Here is a 26,310-nt window from a genome sequence, read left to right as displayed (position 1 = left end):
TTTGATCTCGGGATCGAAGCACGAGAGACGCAATGCAGCGTGCGCCGAGGAACGTGCTCAGTTTTCAAATCAGAGCACTGGAAATGCCGTAGTATCACAGTGTGGGTGAAAAGGGAGTGACAATACGAGAAAGCTAGCTCTTTAGAATCATGCTCATTGACAACATTGGCAGATTGTACGCGGCACCTTTAATGGTACTTTTTAAAACCAAATCAGCACGGCTATTCCAAAGACGCGGACAAAAGCCGAATGTTATTACCCCTCAACCCAGTATATCATAAGATGGCATCGACAACCATCTTCTTCAGTAGGAAGGGAACTATGCTTCTACAATCATAAACCAACCAGGCAACGCTTCTAGGCCTGTTATAAAGATGGGCCAAATAGGCTTCCCAATACATTCTCGATTCAAAGAACACTCCCATATATTGTATTAAAGGGACATAATCAACTGTAGAGCAATAAGACGGCGAAGAACGATTGTTATGGAGAAAAACGGGACAGTGAATCACTGTGGTCCTCAGCGGATTTCTTAAACAAATGACTTTAGTTTTTGTATGATATACTTTAAGCGAATTCATTGTAAACCACTTCATTGCTCTATAGCCATCATTTTGCAGCATGGTAATTGCTGTATTAGAAATTAAGCGGCTAGAAAGAAGGACAAGACAATGTCGTGAGCTTACTGGACGACCTTGCAATTAGATATGAATTGAGAATTCTATTGTTGTAACTGGCTATAGCGTGGTTTGCCCGGGTCATGAGCAGATGGCTCCTTTTGTCCTTCCTTTGAGTAGCCATTTGAATGAAAACCAGTACTTAGTAACTATGGTGTACGTTTCTTTGTTCTCGCTGAGTGCTTGTGTATTCGCAGAATTCTGACGAATAGTTTTTAACGCCTCTGACGTCATTCTTTCCATTTGGATTAAAAATGTAGATATGTCTATCAGCTTATGCAGTGATGACGCAAGTTTTAAACGCAACTTGATTGACAGCTGCTTAATCCAAAATTTGCCCCACTCTGCAGGCAATGCCTTTAATTTTTGTCGCATATTTGTGAAGCTGCAGTAATTTCGGGCCAAGGTTTTTTTTTCAGCCCATTATATAGCGTTCCTGTTGTTAGCGATTGGTTTAACGTAGTAACTACAGGAAGGCTTTTTCAAGCGCACTTTAATTATGTCATCGTTGATGCTAACCACACTGCAGTGCCAGGGCCGGGGGATTCAGCGCTGATAGATCGGAGTGTTGTACACAGAAGTGAGCGGCACCAATCGGGTACATTACACAACTCTGGCCTGATAAAACGCTACTGGAAAAGACAGCACCAGACACGCAGTTCGTGCTCGATTGTCCGATAGAGTGAACCTCGCTACTGAGCAATTAATTGTGAGAGTCGGCAGTCTTACACTTTTTAGACGAACGAATAGGCGTCCTGTCTATTATAAAAGTCTAAACGTTTGAACAGGTACAAAAAAGCATTATGTTTCTTCATGGCGGAAGGTTGTCAGCATTATGCTAATTTTTTTTGCTAGCAATTATTTTCACATACTGTTTACTTGGTTGTTCCTCAGTCCTCATAGTGTTCACACACAGAACTGATTCTCCTAGATCGTGGCTATTAAGGAAGTCGGACGGCTCGCGTCATGAGCCCAGCGAACTAAGTTGAAGAGCTGGAAATCTAAAATAGGATTGTCTGGGAGTTGCTGGTGAGAGGAAATTGACCCGAAAGCAGACCACGTAGACTCTTTTATTCATAACTTTTTGCACTGCCTAGAGCTCGCGAAATATTAGCTCATTATTCTTTTAACAGGAATAACACGATATGAGACCAAGCATTCACTATAGTTAATATGAGAATTCTATACATCGTATTTAAAGACAGTGTAAGGGAATCTGAAGCGGTTATTGATTATGAGTTTTGAAATACTGGTGACAACTCCCAGCACAACTCCCCGTATTTTCACAATATCGCTTTCTGTTTTTCAGGAGATTAGGAAAGACATGGGCCCCAAAAGACCGCACACCCAGCTAATTGACGGTGCTCCCATAGGGCCCAATCTAAATCCTCAAGTGTTCCGGGAAAGCCTCAAGTTCCGCGCCCGCGGGGGCGACGTACTTCAGTCGACCTATCCAAAGTGCGGAACCAAATGGGTGCAGTACATCACGCAACTAATTCTAAGGGAAGGTGAGCCGATCAAAAACTACGAAGACTACTTTGGCAACATGCGGTCCGTCGAATACACAAACGACCAAGAGTGGCAGGCGACGCTGCCTCTGCGAACATTTATCACGCACCAGCCTTTATGCCGAGAGACCATGGACACGGAGGCCAAGTACGTCTACATCGCTCGCAACCCGTGGGACGTGTGCCGGTCGTTCTTCGACATGGTCAGGGATCTGAGCGTGTACCGCTTCCAGGATGGCACTTTCGACGATTTCCTGGACGCCTTTCTAGCCGGAGACTTCGGTTTCGGCAGCTACTTTCAACACGTGGCTTCGGGATACGCCGTGAAGGACGAGCCAAATGTGTTCTTCGCCACCTACGAAGAGCTGAAGAAGGACACTCGCGGCACGGTGTTGCGATTGGCACGCTTTTTGGGAGAACGATACAGCAGGAAACTAGAAGATGAGAGTAATGGATTGCTAGATGCACTACTGGAAAGGAGCACTCCGCAACAGATGAGGAATGTTATGGTGGTGCGTATGCAGAGCGAAAATAACGTTGGTTGGTACGGGCAGGCTAAGGTTAACAACCTGACTAGCCGGAGGGGATACCAGGGGGATAGGAGCAAGTACACCGTTGTCAACTGTGCCAGAGTGGGCGGCTGGAAAGAAGCCTACACCCCAGATCAGCTGGTACGTCTGGAGACGAGGATTCAGGATGAAGGCGACACAGCTTCCTTCATGTCGCTCTGGAAAGATATGAGAGAGGAAGCAATCGCACTCTCCAATTTGGGTAGACAGGGAGTTAGCTCTTAGCTTTCACCTTACCATACCATGATTATACTACAATGTTAGGTTAAAAGATAGCCGCACGTTCTCAGTCAGTTAACAAGATGTGTGTTAAGGCTGTCAAGGTATTTAAACATTAACCCGATAGTACGTTTATCAGAATACAGTAGGTGCAGTTGACTGAAAATTAGCTGTCACGACTTAAACGGCCTCGCAGGGACAAGCGAATTATTCGAAGGTTGCGTTGAAATGACCGCACGCGGATTCATTCAACACAAAATCTTCAAGCAAAACCTGTGCAACATCATTTCACCGAAACGTAACAATGAGCAAAAATATATTTCTAAAATAGTAACCATTGCGCACGCTCCAATGGCTGCTACGAGGGGCGGACAAAGTTGCATAGACAAACCGCCGCACGCTATGTCAAAAGTTGGAAAATAAATATATATCCCTTTTTTTCCTAGGGCGAGAAAAGTGTCTCTGAGCTAATCGCGTATTTTATCCGGTGTGGCATGTCAAGTCAGCCTTGTGACTAAAAATGTCAATACATTCATACGCATTAGTAAAAACGCCTGCGTGGCAGAGTGGTGCAGGATGTGAGCGTGGCTGTTTAAACAATGAGCTGTGCTCGCAGAGAAGGAAGCTGACGAACCGTCCACACTGTGCTGCGTTCGTCTTACAGGAACTAATCAGAAAAGAATAGACCCGCCGACAGCAGAAGGAATATATCCTACCATACGTTCGACCTTAGGTCCTTGAGATTTATTCCAGAATTCAATCTTACTCTACATGCGTAGGCAAACTTTGGCCTTGTTCGAATTTAATTTAATTCATGATTTCTGAATAAAGTTTCCGTTGTTGTTGAATAAACTTTGCGTTGTTGTTGATTTCCTTTAGTTTCGCAGCTCAAGGCGCACAGCAATAGCACTAAGGAGACCACATTTTTAGAAAGATGGTATTCGGCAGACAATTTAATGACTCAGTTACATTTCTGCAACAGTTTCTAAGACTTTCGGTCTATTCGAGGAAAGCGAAAAACGATAGCTTTGCCGCCTTCCCAATCGATGATTGCGTCTGATCTAAGGCCCGCCAAAATCTAACGCTCAAACCGAGGTCACAAGAACAGAAAGGTTTTTAGAGAGCCTACAGTCTACACTATCTAACTTTTTGGGGGTCATCGGACGAATGCAGTATATTTTACTCATAAATTACAGCGGTCCAGGCTGTAGTTATTATATAGGACAAATGATCTTGACAACTGTTGCTGTAAACAAGATCAAAGACCAAGCTTGCTCTATTTTTGCAATACTGGCTTTACAGCCCCCAAAAGGAAGTGTTTTGCGAAAATCGCCGTTGTATTAACCCCTCTGTCACCGCAAATAGGATGGGCTGGAAAAGTGCAAACCTTGGTTAAATAGACTGGCCGCACGGTGACTTTTTCGAAAGAACATAGAAAAGTTCCAACATTCTCGTCAGGTATGTAGTCAAGTATCAGTTGAAATAACGTATACCATAGACGGCCCGCCAGCTGAAAGTCTTAACACGCTCTAGACAAATATGAGGCATTTTTCGTATCATGCCACCAGGATGAGCTCAGACTGAACGTGGACAGCGCTCCGTGGAGAGCGTTAAAATGGCACTTGTTACTTTACAGCGTTTCTCAGGAGAGTTGATCATGATCTAATGCCGAAAAGTGCGCACCCTGCTTTTACAGTGCACGTCTTGCTATGCCTGGTCAGTGGGTGTGTTTGAGAAAATGAACTTGGAAAACGCTTATACCGGAGATGGAAGATACTGCACAATATTTTTTTTAAAATTCTAGTATTGCTCCCTCCTTTCATAGTACGAACCCACGAAGCAGAAACGTTTATTTATGTGCATTTTAATCTCGAAGAAGCATTTTCAGAGCGCGAGAATGCAGATAGAAAAAGCCCATTGAATCCGCTAAAAATAAAATGAAAACAAAAGTTCAAAAAGTTGTGTCACCAGCTCATCGACATGGAGAAGTTTAAACTTTTCGGCCCTGGTGGCGTCAAACGACACCACGACAAAAATATTCCGCTTGCGTTTCAGTAACGGACGAAAATACTATTAATCTTTATTAGGATAGCCCACCCGGGATCCTTGTTTCCATCGGCATCGCTGTTCATGCATTCCCATTAAGCTGTGCGGTCTAAGGAAGGAGAAGCAGCAGCATGGTACGCATCGGGTGAAGAGCCGAGGTATAGCAAATTTTAAGATGTATATCTCAAGAGCCATTCCTTATTTTCCGCTAAGATTTTTAAATGTTGTGTGAGACACGCATACAAGCTCATATTCGCGTCGCAGATATTATCGAAAGCGTAGGGGCTACGCTGCAGCACGTTTTTGACATGTGCGGTTTTGACACCACCAGTTCTCAACGGTTGCGAGCGGCGGCCTTTGAGTGAAGATAGGTAATCTTTCTAGAGGAAGTTCCGCTACTCTTTTTGCTCATGTACCTACACTTATGGGTTTTTTGGACTGCTGACATGAATATTCCAAGCGGCGAAAAGGCGCATTATTAAATTCAGATTTTTGTTGAATTGAAAAACGGTAATCTTCGCTATCGTAGAAAGTGAATTTTGGGATCCAATCTGGAAATGGCAATGCTGTTGTCGGCGCACAGCAACCGGGGTAAAGAAACAGTGAGACTAAAAACGCGCCTGAAATTGCACTTTTATTCCTTTTTCTACTGCACTCCCCGCCGCGGTGGTTCAGTGGTTAGAGCACTCGGCTACTGATGCGGAGTTCCCGGATTCGAACCCGACCACGGCGGCTGCGTTTCGATGGAGGCGAAACGCTAAGGCACCCGTGTGCTGTGCGATGTCAGTGCACGTTAAAGATCCCCAGGTGGTCGAAATTATTCCGGAGCCCTCCACTACGGCACCTCTTCTTTCTTTCTTCTTTCACTCCCTGCTTTATCTCTTCCCTTTTGGCGTGGTTCAGGTGTCCAACGATATATGAGGCAGATACTGCGCCATTTCCTTTCCCCAAAAACCAATTATTATTATTATTACTGCTCTTCCTCTTCTGTGAGCATCGGCAGTAAAAGCTCCAAGATGCGACCGGTGCATTCGCACTGCAACTCGCGCACCACCGCTCGTGCAGCGCTTGTGGCGCGCCCTAGAGGCTAGGAGCAATGCAGAGTTCTTGTCTACTTTTTCTTGAGAACGGGTACTCGGTAGGCCCATAAGCGGTTTTCGCGTTCTTCTCGGTCGAGAGATATCCGCGCCGCATAAACCTATGGTTGAGAGGGAATTTCTTGTCGCCTGTACAGAACAGCATTTGCTAAAGATTGCAGGCACAAGAGATTATCTACTTGTTTATGAATTATTTCATAGTAGGCAGCTGGTTACAAAACAGGCGCAAGCCAAAAGCATTCTGCTTTGCGCACAATGGATTCGCGCTGAACGTTACTGAACCGCTTCATAAAGCTCGACAGAAGAAGGCGTTACAGCTTTGGAGGTAGTATTCGTCTTGCCTACCGTCGCCCTACAGGAAGGCTGTGCAAATTCTGAACATGTGTGTTGTTCAAATGACGCACTATCCGCCGGAGCACACGCATATCAGCGACAAAAATGAGGATAAATGATACTAAACGCCAGGTAAACAAGACAAAGCGACCGAAACAAACAATCCAGGACCGAAATTGTTAAAAGAAACAGAAGGAAGTTGAAACTCTCTGTGAAGAAAACATTGATTACTAAAGATCAAGGCAGAAGAAGCCATATATTGCCATACAGGACTGTTATTAAAGCGATTCTTATATGCCCCACAACGACCAAACCGTAGTTGTCGGCGTCGTGGTACGAAAAACCGGAGAGCCGTGGAGATGGCAAGAGCTTGAGAGGGACGCGATCGCATCAGCTTTGCAATGAGGCAACATAAGCGTAGAGGGCGTCAAGTGGAGAGGTTGCGAGAGGAGTACAGAGGAATAGGACTGCAGATGGCGTCGGAAGACAGCGGATAGGGTTACTGCATAGGTTGCTCGAATTTCGCGTTTGTTTTCCCTGCGCCGCTGGCGCCTTAATTGGCCAAACACTATCACCTAGTTAAAAAAGCATCCATGCATTACGGTGAAGCGAACTCCTCCGGTTCGTTCAAGGGGTGCAAGCACCAAATTTCTGGTTAACGTGTTTTTTGTTTCAAAGATAGCGTTTTGCCCCAAGACGCGCGATACGTGCTCCGCGATTCGTACATGCGCAGTAAATAATTTATTAACGCATTATTTATACTGAGCGATTTTAGTTTCGGTTTCTGAGCTCCGGGGTGTGTTGTGATGTCACTCCGAGGGAAGGGCAGCAAATCTGGCGACGTCGGGCCCAAAAAGTAGTGACACACGAACCGCTGCGTCGTCTGCTTTCGTACGCAGGCTGTGCATACCACTGCCATTCGAAATGCCCGCTGGTACTGCGGCATGCTGAACAAAGCCATGCGGACGAGGGTCGATATCTAGTTCTGAAACCAAGTGGGTCGCTTGGGCAGACCTCAGTTGGCAACAGCGTTTGCCAAGGAGGTTCTTGCGTTGTATTTCGCTTGGCAACACTACTTCGACGCCGATGCTCAGCGGACGTCTGTGTCTGCGGCCCAAGGGGAACCTGCGCTGCCAAGGTGGCACTGCAATTGTTCCATTCGGTGACTCAAAACTGCTTTTGTCAGCCGCTTGGGCCGCTGCAAACGCGAGACAAATTCGGCGCGATTAGATACCCGCGTTTGGCTGACAGCAATCATTGCCTAGCTTCTCTCGGCGTAGCCCAGATAGCTGACGCGGGGCACGTACGCCTACGACAGAGCGCGGAGGCTCGCGCCTATAAGCGCCTGAAGGTGGCGCGAAAAAGTTCTAAGAGTACTACCCAAAACTGCTTGCTCTTCTCGCCAGGCAGTGTGTAGAGCTTCAGCGCAAATTCCCCATAGCCGGCAGCGCGTCAGTCGGCCGATGCCGTGGTCACGTTAGAATGACACTATGTGTCGTAGTTCGGGATGACCAGTGCTGGCTGGGACACATTTTTCGAGTTTTTTTTTTGTCCCAATATAATCTACGTTCGTACCGACCAATACCCGTCGCTGTCTTCACTTCGCATCGCCCGCGCAGCCGCGCTGCGAGACTGCTGCGGGTCCCGTGCTGTTCGCTTTATCCTGCTGCTTGTTTAGCAAACAGCCCGCGTGTTGTCTGAATGAATGGTTCAAAATGATTCTACAGGATTCAGCATTTACCGCGCGAGTACGGCATTCTCCCCGGAATGTGCCCATGGCGACGACTGCCCCTCAGCGCTACTTTAATTGCATTGCTGCCTAGGTAGGCAGCGATTGCGCGTTCGTTCAGCACTAACTGTAAAGTTACTTTCTATATAAGATCAATAATATCTACTTTTTTTGCGCCGGCTGTAAGTTTAATTGTTTACGCAGTGCGGTAACTAAGCAAGAAACGCCGAATAAAGGGCCAGCCTGGGGAACGCTTCACGGAATTCTACGTTACCGGTCCCAAGATCGAGCCCCGCGCTGTCTTCTGCACAGCGCACTCCACCCGAGTCGCAAATCATCAGTTACGTTGCAGAATTATTTCTGCTTATTCACTGAGCTGATGAAGCGCAGGATATTACTTGAATTTACAGGAAGATACACCCCAGTACTCGGTCCTCGCAAGCACACTAAAGGGCGCAGCCATGCATGCAAGTTTTCGACCTGTCTCTCACAGGAGTGTGAAACACACAGGTCACATTCGAGCCATGAAGCGTTGTCGTGTGGCCCTTTGCGCCCACAGCTTTTATCCTGTGCAGTGGAAAGACGTGTCACGTTTTTAGTTTTTGGTGACTTTTACCTACAAATAATTCACATGTGGTCCACTTCACCGCTGTTCTTGACTAATTGCTTTCGATATTGTGTGTTCGTCCTTGCCTTTGTTTTGTTTGGCTCGTGTTTTGTTGGTTTTATATTTTTTGCATCAGACACCCCGCCTACCCTTCATTACTTCTTGACTGCTGGCTCCTGGGAGACAGGAGTCAGCCGATTTGGCCCGCATCACGAGATAAGTGTTAGACCCATGGCACAGAGCAGCCATATCTATGATCACTTTCTTATTATTCCAACTGATCAGCCAGCTCAACCTATTGTTCTCTTTCTTGTGCTGTCGTCGCTGTGCCGCTGTCCTCTAGGCTAGTAAAGAGGTAGCACCGTGTATTTAAATGCAAAAACTTCATAACTTCTTATTTTGTACGCCGAAAGGACCTAACGTATATTTCGTCTTGTACTGTCACCGTCTGCAATAACGTACATTTTGTAAATGTGAGCTCATATTTTAACAGCAGGAGGTTCTCGTTGTTTTTATTTTGCTCTAAACTAATGTAACAACTTTTGTCAGTGCTCTTTAACGCCATGCTACCGAAGGTAAACAAATGAACGGCGGAGAGCACGGGAATATCCACCTTAGTTTTGTTCCAGAAGCTCGACTTCACCTAACAAAAAGTCTGATAGCAGCTAGGAGCAAGTGCGCATCACAGACGGTGAAACATTAACTCTCCGCCAATGCAAACAAGTTCAACGACCGCATCAAATACACTGACCTCATCGAGCCCCTGTTTTACTCCAGTTTTCCTTATCCAGTTTTCTGTTTACCTGCGGCTTGTTTTCAGCAGTGTCGCCAGCACCACCTGCGCGCCCTGAATAACTTGTAGGGTGGGACGAAAACATATATCCACAAACGCGACTGCGCTCCTGCCTCGCTCCAATTAGCTCCGCGAGCCGTATCACACTGTCGGCTGCAATTTTGCAAACTTTGATCGAGGTGTCTTTCGCGGGATGCTTTCGGCGGTCCTTAGTTCGGTGAGTACAGTGTTCACGACGCCGTTCAGATAATGCAGACTACAACGAGGGTGAATAGCATTTGTGAGAGATCGATCAAACTTAGCATAATCGCACGCGTAGATCTTACGTTAAGCTATATACACAGAAATTCACGCTTGTTTCATTCCATTTTGGACAAGATCCTGTTTTCTGGCACTTAGCAATAGTGAACACAAGTTGATCTTCTTGTTGCGTAATCACTGGCGAAATAATAACAATGCAGTAAAAGCAAGGCGAAGAATGTAAGTATGCACGGGGAGCAAGGTGAGAATATTGGTTATACTGTACACTGTGTTTAGTCCTCTAGGAATATGCCGTTGATTCTTCCACACAGAAAAGATAACAAAAATCTTGCACCTGGCACCCTTAATCTCTGCAAGTTTTACACACCATAGAGAAACGATTTGTTTAGTACCAACCCGTGGACGAAACGTTTGTATTACTGCAGTCGAAATTTATTACGCAGTAAAAAGCTGAAATGCATTTGAAAGGCGAGTTCCAATCAGAGAGATGTTGCTAAAAGGCACAAATGGGGCATGTTTAATATAGCCATTTCGGCCATAGTCTCTCCGTCTTTTTGTAAAGTCTTTTTTAGTAGCATCACCGTCTTCTTTTAGCGCCAACTTTAATAATCGGTAACCGCATCGGAAGAAGACGCCCGTGTGCTTTGCGACGGCAGTGCACTTTAAAGAACTACAGGTGGTCGAAATTCATTCGGATGTCTCCACTGCGGCGCTGTTTTCTCTCTTCTTTCTTTCAGTCAGTCCTTTCCTGCTTTCTTCACGGTGCGGTAGAGTCGTCTACAGTCGGACACAACCTAAGTTCTGTACGACTATTCTTCCAGGACAAAAAGTAGTCTGGTTGTTCAAACATTTCTTGGCATCTAAACAAGAATTCAGTCAAAAAAAAAATTTTGAGCTCTTGAATTTTGATATCTGGCTTCTTTAATAAAGTGAAACATTAAAAAGCTCATTTCGCTTACTGTAGGTATTGGCGAGCAGAGTAATACAGGGTGCCGAGCACCATGACCCAGTGTTAAAAACTCCTGTTTTTTGCGTTGTATCGTATTACAGCATACGTTTGGCGTTGATAAACGCATAGGCCGGAGCCTTCGCCTCAAGATCAAGTGTTCTTATACCAAGCGAACTCCTTAAGATTAGGGTTAAGTGTGAATCGTGACAAATTGGAGTCTCTTCGTACAGCCATAGGATTCTACACTGCCATAGCTGTGGGGATTCCTTACGGATCACATTGGAAGGCGTTACTGACCCCCAACCCCCTTTGGTACTCATCTGTATAGGTAGCCCATCATAGTGGGGCCTCTTGCCCGCCTAGGGGATGTAATGCTTTGCGCAAGCTAGGGCACTGGACGCGTGCTCAAGATCTGTTCGAGCTTAGCGTTGCGACTGTAGCACGTTATGAGGAGTCGAAACGCTTGGTAAGTTTCACGCTGAGCGCTTTGTGGCGCACGCAGCTATCATAAGTGAAAATGTTCGGTTTTGCGCCTGTAGAAAATCCACGTGGCCGACGCGAGAGACACTTCTCTGGCACTCTAGTAAAGTATTCGCACATAAACATCATGCGTCGCTCATGTTAGGCTGTGTCCTTCTTTTCGAAAGTGTGAATAGCTGGTTCATGAAAATGAGTATTTTCACATCTTTTTTTTTACGTGATAAAATGCGCTGCATTGAACGCTGTTCTGCGGCAGCACGCCGAACTCGTGCCGGCGACGTCTTCAGCGCCCAGTGAACCCGGTGTGCGGGGCAAGTTGCGCCCGAGGGCACTCACGCACTGCTGCGCAGTTTAGACATGTTTCCTTGTGCAATAGCCAGGTCAAATGGGCAATCTCATTGCCCATCGAAAGATTTGAGGGCTATCAAGTTGGGCTTGAATTGTTACTAGTTGGATTCCTAATTTCAGTGGCCTTCGATAAGTCAACGTGCGCTAGGCAGAGCAAACTAACTCAGTTATTTTCATTAAACACGCTTACCATGGACAAGTTAATAAACATAAATTTTGAAATTTATTTGGGCGTTTGTTTACTTACAATATATGCAGAAAAAGCTGTTGACATACCCAGCAATTCTGGACAAAAGCATTTTTGAGCGGGAAACCGTTCAGGAACGCAATTTTTACATAATATGCAAGATTTCACTATAAGAATCAATATATCTGCAGATCACCCGACAGGAGCCTTGTATTTTTTATTCACGTTTTTGCTATCATCAAAAGCGTTCCCCACTGGTTTTATAAGGCAGTCTTAACTGTTCGATGCGTTCGATAGAAACAGTTTAGAAGAAAGATTTGACTACTTATGAGATTAATGAAATATTACGTTCAATATTTCCAAAATGGTGTCTTACAATTTCTCAATTTTTAAACTTTTTGCCCGAAAAAAAGCTCGACATGTATAGTTCACACTGCTTGGAAAGTCCGCAGAACAGTTTGAGATTGTCTTTTTCTAAAAAGCTGGTTAGTTGTTTTCTACTTTTCATTTTTTTTAATGTACAGAGCGTGCGAGGCTGCCTTCAAAGAAACTTGTGGTTCAAATTGCTATTTGCGAAACTCTATTGAAGTTGATTGCTCACGGAGTTTAATGGTCATTGAGTGCAGCCGAGTGGGAGTGCCAATCTTCATTTAATTGATTTAATTAGCCACTGGCTAATTGGGGCATTGAAATTGCCCGTGTGAAGCACTGTTAGCCGTCTATCTAGGCGGCTCGCTGAACTATGGGGTAGAAGACTGCATTGGCCACCAACCTATAGTTGTACGACGCCGAAATCAGCAACATTGACACACTACACTTTACACTCTCTCTCCCTCTTTAGTTGGCGGCGGTCACAAAACTTGCACCACACAACCCACGGACTATAGATGTTAAGGGATCGATAATACACACTTTCGTACAATCTACTTGTTAAGAGCCCGAAACGTTTCTGTTTTCGGACTCTGCCATTTAAGACCCGCAGCCTAAGGTGGTTATAATAATAATAATTATTGGTTTTCGGGGAAAGGACATGGCGCAGTATCTGTCTCATATACCGTTGGATACCTGAACCGCGCCGTAAGAGCAGGGATACAGGAGGGAGTGAAAGAAGAAAGAGGTGCCGTAGTGGAGGGCTCCGGAATAATTTCGACCACATGGTATCTTTAACGTGCACTGACATCGCACAGCACACGGGCGCCTTAGCGTTTTTCCTCCAAAAAAAAAAAAACGCAGCCGCCGCGGTCGGGTTCGAACCCGGGAACTCCGGCTTAGTAGCCGGGCGCCCTAACCACAGAGCCACCGCGGCGGGTAGTTATCTACGCGCGGTGGTTATCGACCACTATAGTCACGCGCACTCCAATGTGTCCGGGCTTCTCTTCAGTGCCATTAGTAAACAGTTATATCCGTGAGTTGCCAACCGCACGCGCAGCAGGCGGCGCGCGAGCGCTGGCAGGGAGTGCATCCGTTCGTTTAACAGCCACAGCCGCGTTGAATGTGATAAGGGATATCACTTGCAGCGCACGAAAAGCTGCGCAACTTGTAAGCGCGATGCGCCTTCCTGTGTTCACTGCAATAATTCTCGCGCCTTCACAGTGAAAGATAGGGTGAGTACGAACATTGTGTCGATTGAGGCATAATTTTTTTTGGTTTTGCTCCAAGATCCGGGACGCTGCGAATCATGACAGTTTTGTGAGGAAGAAATATGACGTCGCTGCGTATTTTTGCCAATGTTTAAGAATAACTGATGACTAATGTGTATTCTGAGGCGAGAAGTGTGTGCACGTAATTTTTCTGTTTGCTTAGTGCCACTGGCTTTTGCAGATAGTGTACTCGACGCGGACTATTGTGAGTGAAATTATGGTACGTTGCGTGGCCGCCCAATTTTAAGCAGCTTAATAAATCTGCGATAAGAATGGAGATTCTAATTAGAGTGTATGTGCGGCATTAACTATAATACAGTTCTATACAAGCGGTCGTGGCCTCTTTTTCGTCTGTGGAATTCGTTGTTTTCGCTTCGACAAGCTGCACTCTGATTCCATTTCATTTCCTAGTACAGCCAAGACCGCCGTTTTCGCCACAAGTTTGCCCAGTTAAAAAAAATGTCTGCTGTGTACATTGTTTCACAGGTGTTCCGGTTCGATGTGACTTTCCTGACCTGCAGCGTTCTTGCTTTCGCATGCGGCGTCATCACCGCGTGGCTCAAGAATCTGGTCGATCGCAAGAAAAGGCTTCCCCCCGGACCTCGCGGCTTACCTCTTTTGGGATACCTTCCTTTCTTAAAGGCAAACCAGCACGTGTTGTTCTACAAGCGCTCCAAAGTTTATGGCCCAGTCATCAGGTGTGTACTCGAAAAGGACCAGGCGTAACGCGAAGCGACGCAACATCATCTAGGAAACAAAAAAATACAGAACCTCAGCTTCCACACTGCAAACTATTTCCTTTTATTATTGCGCAGGGTAATGGCTTAGACTCCCTGGCTGCATTTGCTGCTTGAGAGCTGCCGCCACCATGGCTTCCTCTCCCAGAAGGACAACGCGTTTGGCGTACGTCGCCTCTTTGTCCCCTAACGCGGCGCCACGCTCAGCCACACTCTTTTTCGTGTTATGCCGTTCATGGCTCGGTGGCTTGAACCACCGCCCGATTTAAAGGGTTCAGCCTTATCCATCCATCCATCGGCCTCAACAACGCGTTCTACAGCCTTGCAGACTGCTCCCCTGCGTGTGTGGCTACATAAGGCTGCCGTTGGCGACACAGGAGAGCCTTCCAATCTCTCGACAACTCCGTCCTAATTGCACGGCCATGGCTTGACAATGCTCTGGCGTGCGTTTTCCAACGCAGAACGAAATAATAAAGGTTGATGATGACGACTCTTACTGATGTGTGACAATTAAAGCACACTCTTCGATGCACGGTGGCTGTGTTAAAGGGCCGACTGGATATGCTTTCCTGACATGTTTTGCATCCCAGAATGTTGACGCGGATATCCAAGGTGGTCAGCGGAGATATGACAGGGTCGCATAAAGCGGCACAATTACGTTGGGCATAAGTCGGTATAGGTTAGGAGCATGCAGTTTGGCCATCGAAAAAAGAAGCTTCGGCGTTAACCGAGTGGTCTGAGCCATGCGTAAACGAAGCCGTTTAATTTCCATGGTATTGCCTCGGGCCGTGCTCAGTGTGTTTTAGTACCAATCAGATTTAAAATTGTCGAGAATTTCGTCTTCAATTTGACATCACTTGCGAAATGCGTTCCGGCTTCAGATCAGGCGTCTGCTTCATCTTGCTTAGCCGTCGGCGTCCCCGTGGTTCTGCGACGATGGCCGCCTGACTTTACCGAGGATGGGAAGACTAGGGCTTGCGTGGCGGCTTTCTGGAGAGGCGGCGAGAATACCAAGCACATACGAGCGTAGCTAGTGTCTGACACAGCTTACTGCTTTGGCGTACCGTGGACAAGGGCATTCACAATGGTTATGAAATGTGGATTACAACGCCTTACGAGTTCGTCGTCCCCCTGTTTGCGTTGCGTCAGTTTTTTCACAAATAAGTGGGTACACACAGAGTGAGGGGAAAGATAGAGTTCATTAATTATAAGAAGGAGCCTATTAGCTAGATGAACTACGCATAGAGTCACTGCGCTCAACATATATATATATGCGATATTCGGATGTCGTGGGTTCGGATCCCACCGGCGGCATGGTTGTTTTTTCTGCTGGTTTATAAGTAATTTTCTTTTAAAAAACACAATTGATTGGCATTAGAAATTAAAAAAAATAGAAAACATTCACCTATGCACCTAGGTTTCGGTGGCTGTTGGCTTCCTTAATATATATATATATATATATATATATATATATATATATATATATATATATATATATATATATATATATATATATATATATATATATATATATATATATATATATATATATATATAGAACGAAGGACTCCCCGCTCCACTAATGTACCACGGGTAACTGCGCTCAACAGGGAGGTGTGATAATCAGCAGGAGGTAGTTCCTGCAGTCTCCGTTTCCGGCGTTGTCTCTCTCAAACAACGGAAGGTTTGCTGTTGTATTTTAAACAGAACAGCGCGCAGTTTGACAGCGACACCGAGGGAGACATGACACGAACGAGCGCTGACTTGCAACTCATGTTTATTCCTTGGAACGAGGAATATATACAGTTGTAAAAAAAGAAAACAAAACAACCATTCATACATGCCACATGAAAAAAAGAGATAACTATAATCGTCATTCGCCCCCCACCCCTCCTATCCCCGCTAAAAATGCCAGTACTTAGGAACACATCGATAAAGAAGGGATGCTGACGCAGGAATCTTTTGACCAGGCGATGTGCGCCGCTTCAATTATTTCACGTGTTAGTTGGTTATTGTGCTTGCTTAAAACATGTGTGCGAGTGAAGTCAGGGTAGCAAGTTTTGCTGTCACAGTCTCTACAGTGGATGCCGAGGTGCTCTTTTACAGTGTTATGCACATTGTTATTGTGCTCCATCGAGCGTTCATTGAGGCATCTCCCCGTCTGACCCACATAAAGCTTGCCACATGACAAGGGAATGGCGTAAACTACACCTTCTTCACAGGAGAGGATTTGATTTTCATGTTTCATGTTTAATGTTTCATGTTTCAGAAAACCATGTCATCCGATTTAGATATCAAACTGAGATTAATGCACCATCACACTTGTTGGTCTTACGAGCCACGAAGCAGTAAGCCATTGCTCCCTTTTACGTCATCTCATTCAAAGCTTGTTAAACGTGCCGTGACGAAATCATGCTTTCACAACGCGCTTAACAAATCTTGCATGCACTGCATGTAAGACAGCTTCTTTCACCAAACTTATCGGCTCGTAAAGGCTGGTTATCCCAAGCAGCTGCTAGTGTCAGTGCCAGAATCTATTCTCAGTAGTTTGAGCAAAAACAGAAAAGGGGAACGGGCAGAATCATTGACGTGAAAAAAAGAAAAAACCACGGCTGTGCCTTACATTCATCATTTCTCCCACCGACTAAAAAATATAGCAAATAGATCACAGGTCAAAGTCATTTTTTCGGCTCCGGATAAGCTTGGGAAAATGTGCAAAATGGTTTATACCGATTTAGTTCCCAGAGAGTGCGACATCAAAAATGAAAATCAATTCGTCGCCTGTGAAGAAGCTGTAGTTTACGCCATTCCCTTGTCATGTGGTAAGCTTTATGTGAGTCAGACGTGGAAATGCCTCAATTAACGCTCGAAGGAGCACAATAATAATGTGCATAATACTGTAAAAGTGCATCTCGGCATCCACTGTAGAGACTGTGACAGCAAAACTTGTTACCCTGACTTCACTCGCACACAAGTTTTAAGCAAGCACAGTAACCAACTAACACGTGAAAAAATTGAAGCAGCGCACATCGCCTGGTCATAAGATGCCTGCGTCAGCAGCCCTTCTTTATAGATCTGTTCCTAAGAACTGGCATTTTTAGCTTGGAGAGGGGGGGGGGGAAGATGGGGAGTGATAATCATTGTTATCTCCTTCTTTTCAGTGTGGCATGTATGAATGGTTGTTTTGTTTTCTTTTTTTGGAACTGTATATATTCTTAGTTCCAAGCAATAGACATCAGTTTCAAGTCAGCGCTCGTCTGTGTCGTGTTCTCCCTCGTTGTACCTGTCAAACTGCTCGCTGTTCTTTTTAAGATGGCTTACCAACTCGCCCAAGCATCCGTTTCAACAAAGTTCGCCGTTGGCTCCGGGTGTACTGATATGGTGGTGGCAGCGAGGTGAACTCGTGAGTTTCCAGGTCAAGATGTCTGGGCATAGCCAGGCCGCGTTGTCCGGTAGGGAGCAGAGAATAGCTTTCAGAGTTCTTACTGTAGCGCTTTCCCTTGAGCGACAGGATCGGTCGCAGCAGCGGCGAGGCAACGTCCTAACGCTCCAATGCTCGCCTTTATACACCCTTTCCAGTGTCACCTAGTCTGCAAGTGGCGTGAAATGTTTCGAGGGGACGAGCCAGTTTTTGCAAGCTAAGGAGTTTTTGGAATCTTCTCCCATTCGCTTTCGCACAGGCATTGATGGACCCGTGCATGGGAGGCATTGGGGTATCATCACTGAAAACGTATGCCATGCTGACCGACTGGGCACAAGTGAAGTATCAACTGGAAGGTTGACTCCCCTTTTCTTTCATGATCGGGCCGATGCGTCCTTCCCTTTAGTATTGCTGTCCGACATGTGGCGGTACAATTCAACACAGCTTGTTTTCTCCCTTGTTTTACCCTGTCTAGGCAGAGTGAATTGCACGAGCAGCTAAGTCCAGAAAAAAGCATCGTTCCTAAACTTGAGAGGGAGAGAGAATTTAAGATAGCATGCTGAGGTTTTCGCTGAGGCTTTCTTCTGTTTTTCATCGACTTGCTTACCAACGCCTCTGCCGAGACCGGTGTCCATGCCGACTCAGCTCTCATCATTATTTTCAGTGGCGGCTGAGGAGAGTGCGAACGCCGCCTCTGACCTTTCACCCTCTATCACCAGCACCTGTATTAGGTCACAACGAGAGGAGAGAGGAAATGTACCAAAGAAGGAGAGAGAGAGAGAGAGAGAAACAACTTTATTGTAACACCAGTCAATGAACGCCAGGAGAGAAGTCCATCTCCCCTGTCGGCCCTAGCCGTCGGCCGGGATCCCTTGGGATACAGCAGCAGCAAGGGCTTGACCGATGATGTCTTGCTGGACGTTAGGGTCTGGGCTGCGGAGCAGAGGCTCCCAGGATTCTATAGTGCGTGAGCTATCATATTTAGCCGGGCACGTCCACACCATGTGGACCAAATTTGCTGGCTGATCGCAAAATTTGCACTTTGACCTGATTACTGTAGGATGCCACTTGCTGTAGAGTACTGGGTTGGGAAAAACCCCTGTCTGTAATTTCCTCCAAAGAACCTCCTCTTTTTTATTGAGCGTTTTGTCCGCTCCCGGATAAATCTGACGATTTAGTCTGTAGTATTGTGTGATTTCCTGGTATGCGCGCATATCCTCTGTGCTGTTTGCACTTCCAGAGATTTTGGGAGGTCCCAGGGGTCGACCGGTAAGTGAGACCTCGGGCGACCGAATGAGCCTCCTCGTTCCCTTTAAGTCCTTGGTGAGCTGGTGCCCAAACGAGCAGAACCAGTTCTCTGGGTCCTCCTTCCCTGCTTAATATACGGATGGCAGTCTCCGTCACCCTCCCCGATTCGTAATTTCTCACACGTTTTTTGAATCGCTAATGACCACCTTGACCCCACCTTGGCTGGCGGCTAAGGCTATCGCCACTTCCTCAGCTTCTACTGTCTTGACACCACTGACTGTGCAGCACGCCACCGGGGTTCCGTCTTCCTTAACCGCCACAGCCGCGTGTGCGGCTTTGCTCTCATATATTGCAGCGTCCGTATACAGGACGTCCTGTCGACCTGTATACCTAGCATGTAATGCTTCTTGCCTGTCTTTGCGCCTGCCTTCGTAAAAGGCGGGGTGCATGTTTCTGGGCAGCGGAGGGTTTTTAATCTTGTCCCTGATTTGTCGTGGTATGTCTCGTGAGCGGGCATGTTCATGCTTGGGCTCGTAGCCCAATCTCTCTAAAATTTTCCTCCCCGTTTCAGAACCGAGTAGCCTTTGATGCTGAGCGGTAAGGGCAGCCTCAATGAGCTCCGCAAGAGTGTTGGAGGCCCCTAGCTTCATAAGTCTCTCGGTGGATGTGTTCGGGGGTAGGCCGAGTGCGACCTTGACACTTTTCCTGATAATGATTTCGAGCTTGTTCCGTTCCGCTCCGTTGAGTTTCAGGTAGGGTGCCACGTACACTATCCTACTGATTACGAAGGCTTGCACGAGTCTCAAGAGATTCGCCTCCTTCATCCCAGCGTGCCTGTTCGCTATTCTTCTGATAAGACGGCACGTCTGATTTGCACTAGCTTCTAACCTAGCAAGCGTTTCATGATTCTTCCGATTCGCCTGAATCCTTAGCCCGAGGACGCGGATACTGTCAACCGCGGGGATCTCTCCGCCATTGACATACAGGTGGATGTCTGCCTCGTGCTTTTGGTGAAGCCGCCGTTTTCCAGGGGGCATCAGGAACAGTGCTTCCGACTTTTCGGCCGAGCATTTAAGTCCCTTGGGTTTCAGGTACTCTTCAATGATGTCAATTGCTTTTTGCAGAGAGCTTTCAATTTGTCCGTCACTCCCCTTATTTATCCATAATGTTATGTCATCCGCGTATATTGTGTGGTTTAAATTCTCAATGTCCGCCAACAGTTCGGGGAGTCTCAACATCGCAATGTTGAAGAGGGTCGGTGATAACACCGAGCCTTGCGGCGTTCCTGTGTTACCAAGTATAATGTCCTCGATGGAGTCTTCCCCTATCCTGAGAGTGGCTTTCCTGTTCGTAAGAAAGTCCTTGATGTAACTATACACTCTCTTACCTACATTTAGTGAGTTCAGATTCTCTAAGATCGACACGTGCCTCACGTTGTCAAATGCCTTTGCCATATCCAACCCCACAATCACTTTCGTGTCTCGGGTTTGCTTGTCTATAATTTGGTCCTTGAGTTGCAGCATCACGTCGCATGCCGACAGCTTTGGTCGGAAGCCGATCATGGTGTCTGGGTATAGCCCATTGTCCTCTATGTACCTACTGAGCCGCGTCTGAACGACATGTTCCATAAGCTTACCCACGCAGGAGGTGAGCGATATCGGCCTGAGGTTCTCGAGGCCCAGTTTCTTCCCCGACTTGGGAATGAAAATGAGATTTGCGAGTTTCCACTCCTGTGGTATCGTCCCTTTCTCCCAGCACTCCTGCATGTACGTTGCGATGTTGGCGATGGACCTGTCGTCTAAATTACGAAGCATTCTGTTGCTCACTCTATCCGGGCCCCGCTGCTGACTTAGTCCGCAGGCGATTAATCTCCGCTCTGACTTCTGCCAGGGAGAGCGGGGCGTCTAATTCCGAATTCTCTCCCCCTTCATAGTCCGGGAGGGGTTCGGGTCCGGCGGGATTTATGTACCTGTTGCGAACTTCTTCTAATAGTTCCTTCTTAGTGCCTTCAAACTGATGCGCCAGTCTTTCCAGCTGTTGTTTGGACGCTGAATGTGTGCTATCCGGATCTAAGAGGTGGCGAAGAAGTCGCCACGTACGAGCGGTACTCATATTCGTCTCCATCTGATCGCAGACGTTCCCCCAATTCTGCTTCGTGAGTGCGATTGCGTGCTCTTCAATTTCTCTGTTTAAAGCCGCTATCTGTTTCCTGATATTCCGATCCCATCTCTTTGTCGAAGTCGATCCTCCAACCCTTTCTTTTTCCTCCAGAGATTTATTAATCTCCTGTCTACGGCTTCGTTGTCCCCCTCGATTTCCACCGCTTCGGTGGCCTCTTTAGCAGACCGTACCACCCCATCGCTCCATTCCGCAATGTCCGAGACGGGAGCCGGGTTGTCCCTGAGTGCCCTGAAAGCGTCCCAATTTACGGCCTCTACCTTCCGTTTCCCGGGAATTGTCGGGCCTCCTTCTACCACCACTTCTATGATCTTGTGATTGCTTCCCAGATCCTCGTTTGTATTGCACCACGTGGCTCTAGTGCCGCTCCCCGTCAAGGTGAGGTCAGGTGTTGTGTCACTCGCGACACTATTTCCCTTCCTTGTGGGTTGCAGCGGGTCGGTTATAAAATCCAGATTATGAGTCTGTATGTCGTCCCACAATTTCCTGCCCTTGATTGAAGCCTGTTTATATCCCCATGCCGAATGGTGAGCATTAAAGTCCCCCACGATCAACAGCGGGTTGTTCTTTATCTTACGTCGTGTCGTTGCGAAGAGATCCCCGAATTCACATTTCCTTTGTTTGGGAGAACTGTAGACATTTAATACGAACAAGCTACTTTCTCTCTTTCTTCGCGGTATCAGTTCTACGAGAGCATGGTCTATTTGTGTACTCCCGATGTTATGCTGCACCGCCGTGATGTTTCGTTTGACTAGGGTGGCCACCTGCGTGTTTTCACCCTCGCCTACGTATGATTTGTACCCCGACAATTTTGCTTTTCTGCCGCATTCTTGTAGTGCTATTAGCTCCGGTCGGTCCCCGTTCCTCAGGAATTCCTGCAAGACAGCACGCTTGCGCGTGAAACCTCTACAATTCCATTGCCAAACGGTGGTTTTACTGGATCTGTGAGCCATGATTGCCAATCAGCTGATTCATCTGGTTTCCTAGTACTTGTTGGGTGAGGTGTTCGTACGCCCGGTCCCTTTTCGCAAATTCTTCCTTAAGTTGTTCAGTGAGGTTATTATCCCTCTGATGTATTTGCTCTGCGACACTGTTATCTCGTTGATGCAGCTGCTCTGAGAGGGTTTGGAACATCCCTATCATGCGTTCTTCAAAAGCCTTGCGCCATTCATTGTCCTGTCTAGATTTGGCCTCAAATTTTGCCTCCAATTGTTCTATTTTCATGTCTATCACTTTCTCTGTGTCCTTATCTATTATGGGCTTCTCTACTTGCTTCGCCCTCTTCTTAGCCGGCGGCTGAGCCGCACCCTGCTCCTCTGAGGCTCTTACAACTGGATTTTGTGGCATCTGCGATTGTTTCGCAGGTGCTGCATTAGGCTTAAGCGCTATTCTAAGCTCCTCAATTTGCTTGCTCATCGCTGCGAGCTGTGCCTTAAGCAATCGATTTTCTTCCTTAATCTGGAAGATTTCTTCATCGCGTTTATCCTGGGAGGCTTCGCTCACCCAACCCACCTTTCGGCTCGGAGACTTGGGCCTCGCTGGGTTGTTGACGACAGCGCCTCCGGAGGGGCCCGCAGTCCCGGGTTGGGCCTTCTTTTGCTTCTCCGCTTCCCGCAGATTCGGTAGACGCGGGAAGGACTCTGATCTCCCTCTCGACTCGCTCTGGTTTCCTGACTGACTCCTGGATCTCCCTTGATGCTTTTCGAACCGGCTCCTTCCTACTTCGGTCTCCTTCGCCTTCCGCGCTTCCTCTTCCATGACTTACATAGCCAGCTTGGCCTCCCATTGCCTCTTCTTTATCGTATAAGGGGTCCTGAAAGCTTCCTTGCATTTCCGGTCTGCTGTCAAGTGACCTTTGCCGCACAATTTACACTTGGGCTCGCATACGTGATCCTCGGGTGGGGCTATGATTCCGCATCCCAGACACTTAACTTGGGCGCTGACACATACGTCCGATCTGTGTCCTAGCTCGCCACAGCGGTAGCACACCTCGTACCGCTTCTTGCAGAGAACGCACTTTAGGGGTACGTCGTAACAGTACACCCACCTCGGCACTGTCTCGTGTTTGAAGATGACGATCGCCGAACTGGATTTGCCCATCTTCTTAACGCCAAGTATCGGCGGGTTCCTCGGGTTGCCGAAGGCCTCTGTCAGTTCCTCTATGGTCAGTTTCGGGTCGATGCCGTGCACCACACCCCGCCCGCAGTCCTCGTGCGGCGCCAGGTACGCTGTGACTTCGTACTCGTCGTCGTCGATATGGATAGACTTAATCTTGGTCACCTTCCAGACAGTGTCCATGTCTGGGGTGCTGAAAATCAGGGTGCCTTGTTTGTCGTTATGAATCAGCACGTCCTTGTCCTGCCCTTTGACCCATGGAATTTGCGCTGCCATACGCACCGCCGCACTCAACCTCGTAGTCGGAACTTTCGCGAGCGCCAGCCCATTCTTCGGCCGAATAATTATCTTCTAGTCATTAGCTGGCAAACGCGGAAGGTACGACGCAATTGAGCGCTCCGCGTTCTTCTGCCCCAGCTTTTTATATGCGGCGTTCGCCTCCGCCGCTATCTTTTTGCCCTCTCCGGATTCGGCTCCGCGTTCCAATCTGGCGTCTCCATCTTTGCCTCCTCGCCGTTCGCCTCTCGTGAGGTCCTGCAGTTCTTCAACATGTTTTCCCACTTTAGTGATCCAATCCTAGGTTCTCAATTCTTCGGGTGTAATCTCCGTACCCTCTACGGTCACCTCCATGGTCATGCAACGGCGTTTCGAAGCGAGCGCCGGGGGCTTCGGCTCTCGCCGAGCCGCCGCGTTCGTTTACCGCTAGCGGTCGGCTTAGCTAGGCGGGAAACATGGTCGACACAAAAAGGCCATAAAATGTTCAAACGTCCACTCACGCTCATGAAAATGTCACCCAGATGACACTTGTGACTTTCCACAGGTGATGGCAAACAATTATTCCATGAATCGGCACAATTTGCACCAGACAAACCAACTTTCCACGGAACCGACGTGAGTCACGTCCGCACTCCCTGGCACCCTCACCAAAGAAGGAAGAATTTGTTTTTGCTATTCCTGGGTGGGCGCTACACACCATGAAACAGAGTGATACGTTGCTCCTTTTTTATTCGCTGCACAGAGTGTCAGTTTGAAAAAAAAATCAGTCTGTAATTCAAACTGGGTTCATACTGTTGATGGGCAGTATGTGATGATAAGTGAGCTTTTCTTATTTCTTTTCTTTCTTTCAGGGTCATAATGGCAATGACAGACGTCGTGGTCTTAAATGACTATAAGTCGATCAAGGCTGTGCTCACCCATGGCAACGTTCAGTGCCGGTTCAGGAACACAGTCCTCAATCAGACAGGATGTCCAGGTAGTGAATTTGAGCCGTCCAATGAAGAATGTTCCTGGTTTGGCACGCTTGGTGCCTGGAGAAACTGTTATCTGTGCAATGTAAAAATAAGTTAACATGTAATGGTTAGGAAGTGTTTTCTGAAAGGAAATTCTTTGCATGGAATATAAATGTCTGCCTCGTCATGCCTGATTGTCAATACATGATCGGTCCCCCTGAAAAGTAGAACGCCCACAGAAAGCTTCGAGCGCTGATTCTTAGCAGTCTACATCGCAGTTATAGTAGCAATGGCGGATTGCGAGAAAGAAATTCTTCCTGAAAAAAAAAATAACCACTCTTGTGCCAAAAGTTAAATTGCAGAAATAAAACACCCATTCACAGAAAACATTGCGGACACATTGCTGTCGCAGGCTGATCAGAATATTAAAGACAGATACTGACATATGCGGACGGTTACCAATTTTAACTGCGTATTTTTCTCGCAGAAAAAAAAAATCTACGGCGGTACTTTATTCGTCCTGCAAACCTGATGCGAAGAAGCGATGTCACAACACTATGCATGCCTGTGTTTAAATTAAAGGTTTAAAATAATTACCTTATTATGAACTACAATAATAATTACCCTTTATGAACGCCACAAATTAATAAAAACATCCCCTATGCTCCTTGGTTTCGTTGACTGCTGGCTGCCGTCAAGTATGTCATAACGAGCTCATACTTTCCTTACCCTTGTAAGCTCAATAACTAACAAGGGCCTCGGTTCTGGCAGTCTTGATGCCATAGGTAGCATAAGAGGGTTCCCTACAGCTCCCACCCTCACCGTTCGATCAGGTTTCACGTGGCACTTGTGGTAATACAGGACGCGCTACGTCCGCCGCTATGGACGAGGTCAGCGCTGGTGAACACTCTCAAGCTTCGGTTACACTACGCATAAAAATACTCGAAAGCACAAGATTACACAGCCGCGGCCAGTAGAATACGGGAAGCGAAATTAGGAGGACATGAGTTCGGATCCCGCCGGCGGCATGTCGTTGTTTTCCTTCTGCTCTATAAAAAATTATCAATAAATGTTTAAATTACGGTATGAATCTCCCATTCATGAACACCATCAATTATAAAAAGAACCCCCCCCCCCCCCCCCCCCATTGCTTTTTGGCTTCGTTGACCGTTGGCTTCCGTCACGTGTGTTAAACGAGCCCCTACTTTCCGTCCCTTGTCGGTGTCTTAGAAAGTGACCTTCGTTCCTTGACGAAGCGCGCAATCACTGAATCTAATGTCCCCTTATGCATGGACGTTTGTTACACAGGTCATATCTTGGACATAAAGCCACGCATTTTTTTTTCTGGTCCTAAAGCAGATTGACACGACAGAGCAAGTCTCTGATGTGGATCTTGATCGTCTCAGCATACGTAGCGTCATGTTGCTTAATTCAGGCAACCTGTTAGCATCAGTTTTACATAGGGGCTGGAAAAGCTAGACGTTGTTCAGGTCTGAGATTCTGCTTCTTGGGCAAAGGAGAATTACGAACAAAAGAACCGCAGCGTTTACTTCTGAGATTTTTGCTGCAGCCATAAAAAGAAGGACACATACGCTCAAAAAAGGCAAGAAATGCTCAGGTATGCTTTTAGGACCGGTCAGTACATGCGACACATGCTTAACTGCTGCGTTTCTTCTCTTGAAATCTTACTGTAGAGCACTGTTCTGTTCATATGGCCCTCTCTATGAAATACCTTTAAATTAGTCACTGCGAAGTTCTTTTTAACACCCTGGTTTTTTTGTATACCAAGATACTTCTACGCCAATTAGAACAATTGTGGTTTCTTCTCCAAGCACCGTTATTTTGCCACGATCTAGTGCTTATGCAATGAAGCGTGTTTTTCTTCTTCTTAATATCGGTATCTTCTATATTAAGTTTTATTGTTTGCTTTTGGCTGATA

At 46.8% G+C, this 26,310-nt stretch overlaps 2 protein-coding genes and 1 pseudogene across 2 annotated transcripts in view; 1 reads left to right on the top strand and 2 right to left on the bottom strand.

Annotated features, from left to right (window-relative positions):
* LOC144122059 (amine sulfotransferase-like) overlaps positions 1 to 3,803 on the top strand; it is a 70,623-nt gene extending 66,820 nt beyond the window's left edge. The window contains exon 3 of the mRNA XM_077655575.1: positions 1,987 to 3,803. Within this exon, the coding sequence (XP_077511701.1) occupies positions 1,987 to 2,979 (993 nt within the window). The 3' untranslated portion in view covers positions 2,980 to 3,803. The remainder of the gene's footprint in view (positions 1 to 1,986) is intronic.
* LOC144122060 (3-alpha-hydroxysteroid sulfotransferase-like) overlaps positions 1 to 26,310 on the bottom strand; it is a 131,267-nt gene that overhangs the window by 62,979 nt on the left and 41,978 nt on the right. The gene's annotated exons all lie outside the window — the stretch shown is intronic.
* LOC144119360 (uncharacterized) lies at positions 21,625 to 23,772 on the bottom strand (annotated as a pseudogene).

The sequence above is a fragment of the Amblyomma americanum genome, chromosome 2 (genome assembly GCF_052857255.1).
Source record: "Amblyomma americanum isolate KBUSLIRL-KWMA chromosome 2, ASM5285725v1, whole genome shotgun sequence".
Taxonomy (NCBI): Eukaryota; Metazoa; Arthropoda; class Arachnida; order Ixodida; family Ixodidae; genus Amblyomma; species Amblyomma americanum.
Note: the sequence above shows the minus strand (reverse complement) of the source record. Positions and strands in the feature narration are given on the sequence as shown.